The sequence below is a fragment of the Bactrocera tryoni genome, unplaced genomic scaffold, assembly GCF_016617805.1.
Source record: "Bactrocera tryoni isolate S06 unplaced genomic scaffold, CSIRO_BtryS06_freeze2 scaffold_11, whole genome shotgun sequence".
Classification (NCBI taxonomy): domain Eukaryota; kingdom Metazoa; phylum Arthropoda; class Insecta; order Diptera; family Tephritidae; genus Bactrocera; species Bactrocera tryoni.
The window spans coordinates 407,346-425,404 of record NW_024395824.1 but is presented as its reverse complement, the minus strand read 5'-3'; the positions used below and the strand labels follow the sequence as shown (position 1 = coordinate 425,404).

General features: G+C 37.0%; 1 protein-coding gene across 7 annotated transcripts in view; it reads left to right on the top strand.

The window, feature by feature from the left end:
• LOC120779694 (ADP-ribosylation factor-like protein 4A) overlaps positions 1-18,059 on the top strand; it is a 200,708-nt gene that overhangs the window by 32,383 nt on the left and 150,266 nt on the right. For all 7 annotated transcript variants that reach the window (XM_040112056.1, XM_040112059.1, XM_040112057.1 and 4 more), the window contains 2 exons: positions 3,384-3,547; positions 3,603-3,722. In XM_040112056.1, the coding sequence (XP_039967990.1) occupies positions 3,491-3,547; positions 3,603-3,722 (177 nt within the window). In that variant the 5' untranslated portion in view covers positions 3,384-3,490. The remainder of the gene's footprint in view (positions 1-3,383; positions 3,548-3,602; positions 3,723-18,059) is intronic.

Below are 18,059 nucleotides of genomic sequence, written 5' to 3'. Positions count from 1 at the left end.
AGCAAACATCGTAAAATAACATACAATATGAATATAATATAAATATGCATAACAAAATGGGGAAAACACGAGTACGTACGATAAGTGCTTTAAGCATTATATTATTTAATGCATTCAAATCTAAACGTTTTCTGGATTTTGTTTTTATTAGACTTAATTCAAAAAATTATTGCTCGATAGCGGCTGAATTGTGCGGATGACCAAATATATTATAACTAAAGTTGCACAATTCTCCAAAAAAGTTCTATATTGGAATAGCTCTGAAAGTTTCCTTTACCTCAACATGTGAAATTGAGATTCGATTTCATCCGAATCATGTACCAAATTAGGAAATTGGTGAAGTAATGGCAAAATTGGTATGTCAGTATAAGTCGTTCCTTTTTTTGCAGCATAACTCGCTTAAATTTAATTTTCATATGACGTAAGAGGTCCACATATAAGCTTACAATGGTACATTTAATTTTTCGCCGATCTTTGTCAAAAACTTGCTGTTTTGCAAATGTTTCTCAGCTCGATAGCTTATAAATATTTTATCAATTGTAATTAATACCAAATGTAAACTTGACTCAAACAAGTAAAACATATTGGTTTTGCATGTAATTGCGGAGAATGAGAAGTTAATTTTAAGGACTGAATAAAGTAAGGGGAGCAGCACAGTTTCAGGATGGAATTCTTTATTCAAATCATTGACGATCTTTAAAATAATGGGTTGTCAAAAAAGTCTTGCGGTATTTTTATTGAATTTTTTTTTTATTAAAATTGAAATGAATTTTTGATGACTCTTGCCCAGCTCTTGACCGATGCTACGGCTGCTACTATGCCGGTCTCTTTCCACCAATTCAGCGATTTTATCGCAATTTTCGGCGACAGGCCTTCCGGAGCTTGGCGCATCTTCGACCACCTCTATACCGGAACGAAAACGTTGAAACCATCGTTGTGCGGTGGAAATGGAAACTGTTTCCGGTCCATAAACTGCACAAATTTTATTGGGGGCTTGAGATGCATTTTTGCCTTTATCGTAGTACTCGTAGTACTGTAAAATATGCCGTATTTTCTCTTTATTTTGCTCCATGTTTGCGACGCTATAACTCACGAACGACTTCAAAGAAACGACAATCAGTCAAAAACGTGTTAGCGCGTGAAATGAGCTTTCCAAAAAGGTATAGCATGACCCGATGCGACGAATAAAACTAGAACTACGCGCTTTCAGCGCCAACTAGCGAAAATATCGTAAGACTTTTTTGACAACCAATATAAGTCGATACAGCAGGTAAAATTACCCATTAAGTTATAAAGCTCCACTGTTTTTATTTCAAGACTACAGGATAAAAAGTATAATCTTCGAGCAATTGGAGCCTCGTATAAATTTCCAAAAGCAATGCTTTCAAAATGGACCAATAAACAAAGTGATGTACCAATGGACCAAAACTGCAATCGTACGTGTAACTGTCAGCCCAACAATTATGGTTTACATCCACCAGATAATTACTAGCTTACAATCACAGGACTCTCCTGCTAGAAGTTTGCATATCATTAATGCATTTCTGGCATAGTAAAATTAGTTTCACATACTTATTCTACCGAAGAGTAGATTTAGTGTGAAGCCCAGGTATTTAACCTCATTAATTTTCTGTAACTATAAGCCGTCAATAGTAAAAGTCCTTCGCAGGCATGAAAATATTGCCCAGTTAATTATTTTGGCAGTGAATAAGTTTTTGGCAGCTACCCAATCCGATAGTAGTTTGTAAGGTTGTAGATTGAGTACGCCGAGGACGTCTCTCGCAGATCAATACCGTATAACTATATAATCTCTAGGACTTTCGCTAAAATGTCCCAAATTACCTTGATTGTCTTTGTATTGAGGTCCCTGACCTCTCCTCTGTGTCCTGTAGGATGCGCAGGTTATCCGCGAGCAATCTGCTGTCTATTCGTCCGTCCATGCTAGCGATAACCTGAGTAAAAATTAAGATGCCTTGATGTACACATGTTTCCTGGTCCTATAAAAAGGTTGGTATTACTGATGTGCGGACCATTGCCACTCGCACAATGGCGGTTATCACAACTAACGGGTTTTAACAAAAGTTTTTTTTTAATTACAACAAAAACAGTTTGGGATAGCAATGAAATTCTTTTTTCCTCTGAACTTGATTTCTTTTGCATGGCCATCACAGACATACTTGCAGAAGTCCAATTTTCGACGGTTTCTAAGCATAAATCGGCCGATATTGCTGCAATTTCACGTCTGATATTTGTACAATGACGCCGCCGGGCCATACACCCTCACACACTGATTTATGGAGTACGTGTGGATTGCCATTCAGCCAGAAGTGATCCTCATGGCTGAAGACGATTTTTTGATGAAAATCCGGATAATTTTCAAGTTGTTGCTCAGCCCGATTCACGAGCATACGACTATTCTGGTGTTAAAGCGGCTTCAATTCTTGTGTCTATTTGATCTTGTAAGCGTTCTTAAAGTTGAAGCCACTGACTTCGAATTTCGGTAGTAAATTTTAATAATTTAGACTCGTTTTTTGGATCGTATATCTTTCCATAATGAAATGGCAAACCTTACGGAAGATAAATGTCAAAAGAGCGGGAAAAAATATGGGGTCGTTTGCTGTCCCTATCGGTTTACTTTCGGAGCGTCCCTAGTAAAAACCCGTTATAAAGTATTGCTTTTACTTGGATTCAAATTAAAAAACAAAAATATTGATAATGCCATAGTACGAAGATGTATAAAACAGGGTATATGTTTACCTAATTTAATGATTTTGAGGTATTCGTCTAACCCTATACTATATATATAGATTAGTTTTTGAGATATATCAATGAAAATCGGGGAAAGACAATAGGGTTTACCTGATCTGAGATTTTCAAACTTCTGTTTGGCTTTATACTCCATATAATGGTCTTATATTTGGCATGTTTGAACTGTCTTAATAAACTTGCTATAAACCCGTTTCGATACCGTTATGGTAATATTTTGCAGAAATTAAATATTTGTTGTAACTTGAACAGATAATATTAAGTTTACCACGATGTTTGTAACACCCAAAAGTAAAAGTCGGTATTTGCAAAATATTTGTTTAAGTATCAGCTGAGCATCTGTAAAAAAACATCAGGGTTGCAATATTGCAGCAGTTATTTGCTTGCTCGAACATCCCCTATGTCTAAAATATATGCGATCTTTCTATTATAAAAGCTTTCGGCTATAAAATTTAAATCAATTAATACATTTTTTATACTAGAATATTATTGCAATACTGCAACGGTTTTTTACAACATAAATTAAGGTTTCTTTCAGAGTAATTTTCTTTTTTTTATATCCTAGAAATCAATATATCATTGCATGAAAATTTTTACGGCTACATGTTTGTTTTTAGGTATAAAATGGAACCTTGGAATATAATAAATTTGTTTCCTGCTCAAATTGAATGAAACAGTAATATACAAGGAAGCCACATTTACATACCGTGTATATTTCTCTGAAATGGGGGGAGCTATGGGGAAAAACGGGGTCAACTTTTTGGATGCTCTACCTTCACAGGTAACGGTATGCTTTTAAATTGAAATCCGTTTCGTGCTAAACTCTGACATTTCAGGGTACATTACACATTGTTATGCTTGGTCTTGATTCAGCTGGGAAAACGACGGCTCTGTATAGATTGAAATTCGATCAATATTTAAATACAGTACCTACAATTGGATTCAATTGCGAAAAGGTAAATTATGATATTTTATTTTACGAAATGGGTCATTACTTCGCTGTTACAAACGTTTCAGTAAATCTCTAAAATAATAAATTCGATGTTAGCATTTCTACAGGTTTTTTTGTTGTAGGGGTTAATTGAAACCATCCATGTTACTAGCGAAATTGTTATCTAATTTCCACACATCACCAGCATAATTTGTGATATACATATAGCTTCGCTTTGATTCTTTATTCGATTTTGCGTTGTATATTGTTAAGTAAAAGTAGCTGAGGGTACACAAAATGCATTCTATATTACAATGGTTGTTGCACAGCTAATAGTGTACTAAAAATTGAAATTCTCTTAAAATACTTCAATAAAATTTATAATTCGTATTCGTACATTGTTTCATATCATTTACAGCAATGTCAGCAGTTAACTTGTATAACATCGAAGCCAAAAAACCCAAACAAACATAATTTGTTCATTTCTCTCAACAATATATACTATACATATTCTGTTTTGAAGCTTGAAAGGCAATGCAATATAAAACAGCCTAGCCAACGAGTGCATGGTGTGTGTATGGAAAACAAGAAAAGAAATGTTAGAAAATTATTTCAATTTAAATGAGTACAGTCAAAGCGTGCTTAAAAACTTATTCAAAACAAATATTTTATAAAAGTACAATTAAAATATGCTTACATATTTATAATTTATTGAATAGTGTAAATTAATAGTGTATCTTATATTATTTAGTATTTTTTTTAATGTTATATATGTTATAATACTGCAATGTGTTAGGCAAATTAAGTGCCGTGCTCTGGCGTAGCGGTAGCAAAAAATTGGGAGCGGTATGAGAGCAGAGCTAATTAAAATTTTAATGTGCTACAGTTCTTCTAAAATATACTTCTTGTTCAGCTTAGCTCAATTAATTTAGATAGTGCTATAAATAATTTAAATTTATTTGAAGAGGAGGATTAATTTATGTTTCTATACGCATATGTTCTTACTCCTTATTATTTACTTATTACTACTTAATACATTAATTTCAATACTGTGACTGAATAGCATAGGTTTGTATTTTTATTTAATTTAAACACTGGCTGAATAAAATAAGTTTTTGATTTAGCTTTTTTTTTTTCTAAATAAAATATTCAGGGGTGTCGTGGAATCTTATAGTTGTAGTAATCAGAATTGAAACCGATAAAAACGTAGTAGGTGTCATGAATTCAGATATTATTGGTTTGATGTTCGAAAGAGATTTTGTATCGGTTTTTCTATCAGAAACAAAGCAAGGAGATAGTCGCTGACAGACTTGGAATGTAAGTTAAAATATCAAGTTATTTTATTTTTACTAATTAATTTATCTTTATTTCTATAGGGAAAAACATAAGAATAATATACGAAATATCTAAACTGTTAAGTTTTTGGGAACAAATCCGGATATTTAAAAAAGATGTACAAAACGTAATTTAGCACCCAAATGTGTCTTTATTCATTCGATAAATGTTACCTCTTAAAATCTTCCTTTAAATCGGAACTCATTAAAAACTTTAATAGAATTGCTTCCAAATGTTTTCACTTTACTGATGTAGTAAGCAGATGTTTCTAATATTGGTTTTGCGTATGTTCGAAAAGACGAAAAAACAAACAGATTCTGTGACACCTTTAAAAATCTGAATCGGTTTGCAATTCTGACAGCTAAGAAATTCTGTCTTGGATTCTACAACACCCTTGATTGTTTTGCTACGGCTTCCGTCAAAGAGAGAGCGCTAGCAATAGCAAAATGAAATGTTACGGGAGTAGCGTTGCTTTTCAAACGCTGGTTTTGGACTCTATGAGCATTTTTTTTCTAAGCATTGTTATTTCAAAACAATACTGCAGGGGTAGGCAATAAAGACTATGGCAATAAAGGCAATGGAAATCAAGTCACATGGCTCTATTTTAGCTGTTTCAACTTATACAGACGGGAGAAGATTAGACTCCAAACTCCTATGGTCCAGAGAAGTATTTGAGTGCTCTTTAATTGTTATAAAACCGAATTTTTGCGTCGGTGTATGACAAAAGAAATATGACTCCATTATTTCACACTGGAGTCCAATCGATAGTCAGCATAGTGGACTGCACATGATGAACCAGTCCTCAAGCGTGGAAAGACGAAAAAGTCGGCTGGTAAGGTTATGGCATCAGTCTTTTATGATGTACGTGGTAAAATATTAATCGACTGATTACTGAGCCATTGCACTGCGTATTTGGTTGCAGTACTATTTTTCATTCCCAATATTTAGCAATTGAATAATTTTTAAGGAAGAATCAGTCGTTTCCTTTTAAATATTGTACTGCGTTTTGCAATGCTTCGAAAATATTTCTATATATCTGAAATTGTTATAAATCTTTTTATTAGCATTGCAGTTATTCCGCTTTCTTTATGTTAGGTGTGGCGTTTGGTTTGTTATGAATGTATTTGCGTCCTTCGCCCATAATCTAGCTACTTAGCAATGCCTTGACGACGAAAATATCAATGCCATTTTTTGTGGAGATATTAAAAATATCGGACGGGTTCGTCCTAATACAAACTGCCTGGTGCAGGAATAAAAATCAGTATAATCCATACACTAAGTATGCATGCATTCAAAAATTAGTGTGCTCCTTCATTAGCTCTGTGCTGTTATTTTTTGCTTATTTCTTTTATTTGAAGTAATACAAGTTTCAAATGATTCTTACATGAACTTTGAACACATGCTTCTGATTTGAAATATTAATTTTGTATATATGAATTGTATTGACTTTTAACATAAAGAGATAAAAAGTATCCTTTGTTCGTAACCTGGCTCTAGGCAACCTCCCCACCAATTTTTAGCCGAATCGGTTCAGCTGTTCTTGAGTTACATGGTTTGTCCGGAAAGTAATAGGACTGAGAGTCGATTTGAAAAAAATTTATTGAACCAATCCTTACAATTCTTTAAAAACTTTCAAAATAGGTTCCTTCTGCGTCGATGCAGCGCTGCCAGCGTGAATTCCAAGCATTGAAGGCGTCACGGAAGGCATTCTCCTTAGCCTTGAGAGCCGAGGTGCATGTTGCTTGGATCCCCTCTGTCGTCTCAAAATGCTTGCCATTCATCGGCATTTTCAGTTCGGGGCCACATCTGGGCTGTAGGGCAACTGCGAAAGCATTTAGATGTCGGCCTTGTAGTGGTGAAACTTTCAATCGGTTGCGATGTCTTCTCGGACTCGATTGACCCTTCATTTGAGCCTCTTGAGAACTTCTACGTAAAACTTGGCGTTGACGGTTGGTACAGCAGGAACAAATTCATGGTGGACGAAGCCTTTGATGGCAAAAAAGACAATGAGTATCGTTTTCACTTTGGATTTGCTCACTCATCAGCGACCTCTTCCAGGTCCTCCATAGAGGCCTGGTGCCACCGAAACACACCATTTCTTGCTAAAGAAAAATCTGGGTAAGTCTGCTTGATCATATCAAATGTCTGTGTCGCAGATTAACCGAGTTTCTCACAGAATTTAGTCGCGTAACTCTGTTCTAACGGATGCTGCATTTTCGGCTTGCACCACTCACAGAAACACGTCGCTGGAAAATGTTTGTCCTGACTCTCCAGGTGCTCGGAGACAACTGTCAACCACTCGTTCGCCGTCTAAGAACGCCCTATACCGATTTCAGAAAAACTTTTATTGTGGGATATTCATAAGAGATAGACAAATACCATCGCGGAAACCTTTTCAATGTGTTCAACACATAGTACATTATTTTGATGAATCTCGTAATGCTCAGCCTGAGTTTGCAATGTAAGCGGAAAAACATTTAATTATTTACGACATTACATTAGAAACGCCAAATATAACAATATTTCTCCACTATTTAAAGGATGGTTACTATGCATATAAACCTTTCTCTTCAAATACTATCTATTAAAATAATCGCACCAAAATCCGTTGCGTAGTTTGAAAGATTTAAGCATACATAGTGATATAGGGATGATATTGATATCATCGGCCTCAACACCCACGCCGTTAGTTCTGCTTTCTCCAGACTGGACAAGGAAGCAATGCAAATGGGTCTGGCAGTGAACGAGGGCAAGACGAAATATCTCCTGTCATCAAACAAACAGTCGACACACTCTCGACTTGGCTCTCAGGTCACTGTTGACAGTCATAACTTTGAAGTCGTAAATAATTTCGTCTATCTTGGCACCACCAATAATGTCAGGCTGGAAATCCAACGCAGGATAACTCTTGCCAACAGAGGCTACTTCGGACTGAGTAGGCAATTCAGAAGCAAAGTCTTCTCTTGACGAACAAAAACCAAACTCTATAAGTCACTCATAATTCCCGTCTTGCTATATGGTGCAGAGGCTTGGACGATGACAAAAACTGATGAGTCGACGTTGCGAGTTTTCGAGAGAAAAGTTCTGCGAAGGATTTATGGTCCTTTGCGTATTGGCCACGGCGAATATCGCATTCGATGGAACGATGAGCTGTACGAGATATACGACGACATTGACATAGTTCAGCGAATTTAAAGACAGGGGCTACGCTGGCTAGGTCATGTTGTCCGGATGGATGAAAACACTCCAGCTCTGAAAGTATTCGACGCAGTACCCGCCGGGGGAAGCAGTGGAAGAAGAAGACCTCCACTCCGTTGGAAGAACCAACGCGTTGGCCACGGCGAATATCGCATTCGATGGAACGATGAGCTGTACGAGATATTCGACGACATTAACATATTTCAGCGAATTAAAAGACAGCGGCTACGCTGGTTAGGTCATGATGTCCGGATTTACGAAAACACTCCAGCTCTGAAAGTATTCGACGCAGTACCCGCCGGGGGAAGCAGAGGAAGAGGAAGACCTCCACTCCGTTGGAAGGACCAAGTGGAGAAGGACCTGGCTTCGCCTGGAATATCCAATTGGCGCCACGTAGCGAAAAGAAGAAACGACTGGCGCGCTGTTGTTAACTCGGCTATAATCGCGTAAGCGGTGCCAATATTAAATTTTGTTTTAAAATTGGTAAAACTTTTACCGAAACGTTTCAATTGATGAAACAAGTTTATGGCGATGATTGCCTATCCCGTAGCAGAGTGCGCGGTTTCAACGTTTTCAACGCTTTCAAAGTGGTCTTGAGGACATAAGTGACGATCAATATGTGGGCCAATCAAAATCCGTGATCACCAGAAATTCCATTGAAACTGTGCGTGAATTCATCAAAAATCAGCCGAAATCATCATTGAAATTCATGGAAATGGAATTAACGCACAAATTGACTGACGACCAAAAATTTCTCAGAATCCAACATTCGAAGGACGATTATTTGACCAAATATCACATTTTAACCATTCTCCCCGTATTCACCTGATATGGCACCGTGCGACTTCTTACTTTTCCTCAAAATGCATTTGCTTATGAAAGGAAAGCGTTATGTAGACGTAGAGGCCATTCAAAAAGCTTGCACCGGCATACTGGCGGACATACCGGCCAACGAGCTAAAACACTCGTTCGACATGCTTTTAGACTGTGCAAAAAGCTGTATTGAAGCAGAAGGAGACTATTTTGAATAAAATAAATTGATTTTGCCGAAAAAAAACATTTGTTCTGTTTTTTTTAAGTCCTATTTACTTTGGAACACATCTTGTATATCTCCATAACATTATATTTAGTAAAGAAAATTTGAAATAGTTTTTATCATTTTAGTTCATGTTCAATTCTATACTAAATGGCTTCTCTCCACAAAATCGGATATATGTTTCTACAAAAGTCTGCTTTTTCTGTAGAGCAGTGGTCGGCAGCCCATAGACCCGCGGGCCCGACTGCAATCGTGTTTTTACACAGACACGATCGGCAATTCACATGTACACAAGAGATTTGTATACACAAAGCAGCTAGTCTCTGCTTGACTTTTGTTAAAGCAACATTATGCGCGCTTGTTTAATTCAAATACACTGCAAAAATATGTTTGACAATTCTTGGGAATTGATGTTTTTTTTTTTTGAAAATTATTTAAAAAAGCCGCAATGCTACATTTGTTCGACACAATTAGCAAAATTCAGCAAATATAACATAAGAAGGCACTACATGTCACACCATATTGATTATGAAAAGTACAAAAATGATGAAAGAGCGGAACTACTTGTCGAAATGAAAGCCAAAGTGTTCAATAAATTTTTAAAACAGCCAGATCATAATCAAAATTGTGAAGAACGCCAAATATTAAAAGCCTCTTATGCTGTTGCGCTTGCATTGGCAAAGAAATGTCGTCCACATGAAGACGGTCCTTTTGTAAAAAATCTTGTTGAAAATGTTTTAAATTGCTTTGGCCAAAGTGGCAAAGATATGGCTTTGCTTGCTGAAACGATTCCATTATCAGCCAGAATTGCCGTACAGCAAAAATAAGTAATTTTTTATTTGAGGATTTGAAAAAACGCCTTCAGGAATGTTTGTTTTTTTTTCTATTTGTTTAGATGACAGTACTGACATAGGTAATACATGCCAATTAATAATTTTTTTGAAAACAGTCCACGAAAATTTGGTTACTCATGAGGATTTTGCTGGGTTAGTTTCTTTGCATGGTCATGTAAATGGGCAAACATTGTGGGAAGCTGTTAATGAGAGAGTTTTTTCAATTATTGACAAAAATAAATTGAGTGCTGTCTGCACAGATGGAGCAAAGGTGATGGTGGAAAAAAAGAAGGGCTTTAATGGGCATTTAACCAAACATATTGATGTGCCAACATTTCATTGCATTATACATCAGCGAGCCTTATTTGCTAAAAATTTATGCTTGAATGATGTGATGAAAATATGTGTAGAAATTATAAATAAAATAAGAGGGGGTCACAATGCGTTAAATCATAGAAAATTTAAAACATTTCTTGAGGAGGTTGAAGCTGACTACGGTGATTTACTGTTATTCACAGAAGTAAGGTGGCTTAGCAGAGGAAGAAGTCTAGAAAGGTTTTTTGAACTTCGATGCGAAATTTTAGAGTTCTTAAAACTGAATCAGTCTCCAGATTCTAAAAGATTATCGGGTCATTTAAGCGAGAACGATTTTTTAATCAGACTAGCATTCCTTACTGACTTTTGTAATCTGATTAATGAACTTAATCTTGCACTGCAGGGCGAAAATAAACATATATTTGAATTATTTCCAATTATTAACAATTTCAAAAGAAAATTACAAATTTTAAATGAAAAATTAAGAAATAAAAATATAAGCTCACTGCCGAAAACTGGATCATTTAATTTATGTATTTCAGATTCTTTATTTCAAGAATTCTTTACAACAAGTGAGGAAATATTTCACAACATAAACAAGAGATTTGAAGATTTTAATAAAATATTACCGGCTATAGACCTTCACAATAACACTTATGTTTCTGATGTACAAAATCAAAGCCCTGCAATTAGAAAAGAAATACAACAAATGATAGAAGATGTCTCATTACCTTTGGCGACGGGAAAGGAGTTTTGGAAGCAAATATGTAAAAAAAAATACCCAAATTGCACAACCGAAATATATAAGCTCTATTCAATGTTTGGCACCACCTATATGTGCGAAAACGCTTTTTCTATATTAACCCATTTACAACCATTGTACTCGTTTGTGTACAGAAAATCAGTCAAGTTTAGGCATGTGGCGTAACTCAATGCTAAGTATTTGCACACAAATTTTTGATCATATGCGTAGTTTTATTCCTAGAAACAACAAAAAAAATACATTCGCTTCACGCGAATTCATAACGGCACTTTTTGTGGCGTCAACTTCTGCGCGGTTTTTTCATATTGTGTGATTTTGTGTCTTTAGTCATTATTTTGCTGTTGATGAGCTTTTATCTGTGAATTGTTAGTTTTAAAATTGTGTGTTGTGTGAGATAAGACTAAAGAGATCAATTTTACAAAAAAAAACCATTTGAAAAACCTATTCTTATTTGAGGTATGTGCCTTTTAAAAGTTGTGTACCCGCTTAGGTACAATGGCAAAATGTGAAGGTGAAATAAAAAATTGTATCTTTTGGTTAGGATGGCTATTTCCACTTCGTGTTTTTATGGAAAGAGATATAAACAACTTTCACAGGCTTTAGCTGACATCGCGGATGATGATGAGGCAGATGACGTCGATATCGTTATGATTCCTCCTGACGTCGATACTGACGAAGAGGAAGGTGATGAAGATAACATAAATGAAATAAACTTGCCTGGCGACGTTGCTGGATGCGTTGAAGTATTCAATAACAGCATAAACTTTGACAGCGAAGTTGCCCAGCTACAAAGAATGGGTGCTGAAATACGTTCTGTAAGCCCTATTTGGAACAACGAAGCATGCAACTTGACAATGGATTCGACTACTATATATATAGAAAATAAGATGAAAATGAAAATGTATTTGGATGGTAGAAGTCCCGTTGAGGTATTTGAGACACTGTTTGATAAAGCCGTAGGAGCAACGAGAGAAAATAGAACTAAAAAATGTCCTTTGAATCCAAAAAAATATTTCCAAAAACAAGCAAGAGGATATTTTAAGATCAAATACGACCACAATAATAAAATATTGTTTGTCAAGTGGAATGACAATAATGTCGTAACTATGGGAACTAATTTTGATACGGTTGAACCGTTGTAATACGTAAAGCGTTAGTCAAAACTGGAACAAAAAAAGATAAGTATACCTCAGCCAAATTTACTTTCAAATTACAACCACGGTATGGGCGGTGTTGATCTATGTACATGATCAGGCCGTAAATGTATACAAAATTGGGATTCGAGGCAAAAAATGGTGGTGGCCGCTGTTTACTTCGATGATGTGCTCCACAATGGTAAACGCTTGGAAGCTGTACAAAGACGTGAATAATAGTACCAAAGATTTGCTTGAGTTTCAACGTGACATTACGCGATACTACCTACGACACTACACATTGAAAAGATATTCTAAGCGCGCGTTAGCTCCAAGTGTTTCTACAGCTGGAGGAGCACATTTTCCAAAGAGAATCCTCAAGCCTCTTAGATGCAGAGTCTGCCATAAACGAATCAGGTGGATTTGCGAGCTATGTGGTACTGCTTCGTGCGTGGAACGCGACTGTTTTAAAATAGCCCACTCATAAATATTTTATACACTTTTGACCATTGTACTCATGTGGGTACAGCGAAATTTTCGTATATGTAAGAAAAAAAAAAAAAAATTTTTTTTGTTCATCTCTGCGATGGTATAAATCAAAAAAAAACTGAAAATTTAAAATAAACTTATTTTTTGACTCCTTGGTTGTAAATGGGTTAAAAATCATTAAAAGCAAACATAGGAATCGTTTAACAGACACGAATTTAGAAGACCTCATGAGAATTAAACTTAACAAAACTGATATGAACTGATGACATTTTAAGAACTGTTTAATGGTTAAATTTAAGGTGCAAACAGTGAACGCAAAGTTAACCTATAATTTCAAATAATATTTATAATATGTTTTTTTTAATTAAATATTCATATATTTAACCCTGCAGTGGTTGTGCGGATTACATATGCATAAACTTTTTATGATTAACAAATTGAAGTTTTTATTTTTTTTTTTTATAATTTTAGTGAAATGAAATACATTTACGTTTTTTTCTTAGTTATAATGAAAAATACCTGAAGTAAACAATAAACAAAGAAGTAAGCAAATATGTGGATTAGTGTGTTTTATTTTTAAGCTTGAAAATAACATATGTACATACTTATATAATCCACGCGACCTATCACGTCACTTTACGGTGCGCTAGCACTGCAAGGTGAATTGAATTAGCTTTGCGCATTTTTCCAATATTATTCAAAATACGTTTAACATTTTTTCAGACTTCTACCCCTTACAAGGGAATGATTTTTCAAGTTTTCGAAAAGCAGTTCTGATATTTTTTATTTTGTAATATCTAATACTTCTCAGTTGTTTTTAAAGTTTTCTGTGAAATTTTCTAAAAAATATATATTATTTGCGCGCAAAATTTTTTGGGTGTACAATTTGACAGCGGCAATGAGTATTTTTGCCACATACACAAGCAAGAATATTTTTGTATGCGTGCACTCGGCACTTGCCGACCACTGCTGTAGAGGTACAACATGCCACCATGTGAAGCAACCACAAAACATAAGGCTCCCCACCATACTTTACTGTTTTTGTAACAAGGCTCATTTGGACAGTTTTCCCAAAGCGATGCCAGCTATATTGTTTGACAGCTGACTGAAAACGATTCAATTTTGATTCGTCTGAACAGATTACAAGCTTTCAGTCATCTGCCATCCACTTTCGGTGTTCTGTGGCGAGTTTCAACCGTGCCTTGACATTATTTACTAACAATGCAGTTTATTTGCTTTTTACCGCTGCAATATAACCAATGACGTGGAAAGCTTATTTGTCATTCCATTTACTAACAAGCTTATTTATTTACATTAATGCGTATTTTGGTGTCAAGTGGTTCTCACCTGAAATAGTTTGCCTTTTCCTAACTCTTGGTTTATTTTAAGATCTTTAGATATTATTTGTGTGGAAGACCTGCTCTTTTAAAGAATATAATAATCCCATCAATGAGTGGTTACAGTTTCTTCATTATTTTGAGTAGCTATGAAATTAATGTAATAGTTCTTACCAGGCGCACTTAAGCACAATATCAATTAAATATTTTATTTATGTCGTGAAAAATGCAAACTTACGGTAAACTTTAATTATACCCTGAACAGGGTATATTAAGTTTGTCACGAAGTTTGTAACACCCAGAAGGAATCGTCGGAGACCCAATAAAGTATATATATACATGATCAGTATGTCGAGCTGAGTCGATTTAGCCATGTCCGTCTGTCTGTCTGTCCGTCTGTCTGTATATATACGAACTAGTCTCTCAGTTTTTAAGATATCAATTTGCAAATTCATTCAAACGTCATTTTCTCTTCAAGAAACTGCTCATTTGTCGGAACGGCCGATATCGGGCCACTATAACATATAGCTGCCATACAAACTGAACGATCGGAATCAAGTTCTTGTATGGACATCTTTCACATTTGACAAGATATATTCACGAAATTTGATATATGTTATTTTCTAAGGCAACAATGTAATCTCCGAAGAAATTGTTCAGATCGGTTAACTATAGCATATAGCTGCCATACAAACTGAACGATCGGAATCCAGTTCTTGTATGGACAACTTGCACATTTGACAAGATATATTCACGAAATTTGGTATATGTTATTTTCTAAGGCAATAATGTAATTTCCGAAGAAATTGTTCAGATCGGTTAACTATAGCATATAGCTGCCATACAAACTGAACGATCGGAATCAACTTCTTGTATGGACAACTTTCACAAGATATATTTACGAAATTTGGTATATGTTATTTTTTAAGGCAACAATGTAATCTCAAAAAAACTAGTTTAGAACGGATTACTATAGCATATAGCTTCCATACAAACTGAACACATAGTTACTAACAGAAATGCACCTGTGAAGGGTATTTAGCTTCGGTGCAACCGAAGTTAACGTTTTTTCTTGTTTTTGTTGAAATCGTAACAGGTGTATAATTGAGTACATGTGAACTGTTTTAATTTTTTTTACTTTTTTTTAGAATTTTTACATTTTATGTTTTAGTATTATTTAGAATTGAACATGAGCTAAAAGAATAAAAAAAATTAAGACTATTACCCATTTGTGCTCCCCACTGTATGTATAGTACATCAGTTAATACGTAATATATCTTCGGAAAATTAAATGAAGTTAAGTAAAAAATTCCTATATACGGTTGTGCGCTAGGTTTGGGATCCGCCACGTAAAAAAATACCCCCAGTGAAAAGAAGCAACAAACCTCGGATGAGTGACCCCTCTTTTGATGGCGACCATGGCAAACGAAATAAGGACTACGAATTGAGGGCATGCACCGGGAATGTCCGGTCCCTTAGTTGTGAAGGTGCCGCTGGCCCAGCTGGTTGATGTCGTCATTAGAGAAAAGCCTGACATCACCGCCGTCCAAGAAATGCGATGGACGGGACAAGGACTGAGACGAGTAGGTCCCGGTGGGTAAGGAAGGTCTCTTTGCCACAACAGTCGGTAAATTCGGCCTCCACGAGGAGGCCCAAATGGGTTGAGGCTGATCGACTTCGCCGGAGCTCGAAATATGGTTATCTTTAGTACTTGATTCCAGTATAAGAAAATTCATTAAGCTACCTGGTTGCCTCCGGATCGAAAAGCCACCAACGAGATCGATCATGTGGTGATAGACGGCAGGCACGTCTCTTTCTATGATCTCCGAGATCATAACATCGGTCCGACCACCAGTTCGTTGCAGCTAAGATACGCAACCGCCTCTGTACAGCAAAAGACGCACGTCAACAAGCACAAGGAAGGTTCGACGTCGAGAAGCTGCAATCATAACAGACAGCCGAACGACTCTCTACTCGACTTGCACACCTGCTCTCTGAGAGCACTCGTCAACAACTCCGTATAAGGGAACTGTGGTATGATGCATTTTAAACTCCTTACGTAAAGGTGTAACCGAAACCATTGGATTTCGGAAAATGCAAAAGAACAGCTAGTACGACGAGGAGTGCCATGTCGCAGCGGAGAGAAAACAGACTGCCTACCTCGCAACGTTTCGATCGACCACAACACGGGCGGGATGGAATAGATACCAACAGTTGAACAGGGAAGCGAGACGCGTTTGCAGACGAAGAAAGAGCGATACCGGAATGCGTGAAGACGAAGATCTTGACAAGCTCGCCGACAGGGGTAATGCTTGAAAATTCTACGAAAAAAATGTGGCGACGAACGGAAGGTTTCAAGACCGGGACATACTCTTGTAGAACACTCAAAAGTGATTTAGTGACTGATGCCCACAGCATTCTAAAATTATGGAGGGAACACTTCTCCAGCCTGCTGAATGGCAGTGAAAATATAACGCCAGGCGAAGACGAACCCGGTTCCTCAGTCGATGACGATAGAGCAGACATTCCATTGCCTTACCATGAAAAATTCGCATAAAAATTACTCACCCCGAAGAACAGCAAGGCGGCGGGAGGCGATGGATTGCCGGCCGAGCTATATAAACGCGGTGGCGAAGAAATGATAAGAAGCATGCATCATCTTTTTCGTAGAATATGGTCGAACGAAAGCATGCCCAACGATTGGAATTTAAGTGTGCTCTGCCCAATCCACAAAAAGGAAGACCCCACAATCTGCACCAACTACCGTTGGATAAGTCTCCTAAACATCGCGTACGAGTATAAGGTTCTATTGAGCGAATTGTGTGAAAGATTAAAGCCCATCGTCAACGAACTGATTGGACTTTATCAGTGTGGCTTTCTTCCTCTTCTTAATTGGTTTAGACATCGCTTACGCGATTATAGCCGAGTTATCAACAGCGCGCCAGTCGTTTCTATTTTTAGCTTCATGGCGCCAATTGGACATTACAAGCGTAGCGAGGTCCTTCTCTACCTGATCGTTCGAATACTTTTAGAGCTAGAGTGTTTTCGTCCATTCGGACAACATGACCTAGCCAGCGTAGCCGCTGTCGTTTAATTCGCTGAACTATGTCAATGTCGTCATATATATCATACAGCTCATCGTTCCATCGAAAGCGATTTTCGCCGTGGCCAACGCGCAAAGGACCGTAAATCTTTCGCAGAACTTTTCTCCCGAAAACGCGCAATGTCAACTCATCAGTTGTTGTCATAGTCCAAGCCTCTGCACCATATAGCAGGACGGGAATTATGAGTGACTTATAGAGTTTGGTTTTTGATCAAAAGGAGGGGTCACTCATACGAAGCTTGTAGCATCTTTTTATGGGGGGTGTTTTTTTACGTGGCGGGTCGCGAAACAGGCGCACAATCCTGTGTAGGGAATATTTCGCCTTCTCACTTTAGCTCGCCTTCAAACGGCTGTGCTTAGGCTACTCAGAGGATACTTGGTCAAAGACCGGAAGTCGTGAGCTACTTGAGCCATGTGTAAAAGAATCGTTTCTAGCCACTCCCAAGTGAATGGCGATTAGAGACCTTTCCTCACTTGCGTGAACTTCTACCCATGACCCCATCAGTGTAGCTTTAGGCCTGGCAAATCATCAACTGATCAGATATTCACCATGCGCCAAATTTTGGAAAAGACCCGCGAAACGAGAATCGACGCGCACCACCTCTTCGTCGATTTCAATGCTGCTTTTGACAGGCAGAATATCTCTTGCCAAGAGGTGCGGACTAAGTAGGAAAAGTCTCCTCTCGGCGAACAACAACAAAACTCTATAAGTCCTACTATATGGAGCAGAGGCATGGACGATGACAGCAACCGATAAGTCGACGTTGCGCGTTTTCGGGAGAAAAGTTCTGCGAAAGATTTACGGTCCTTTGCGCGTTGG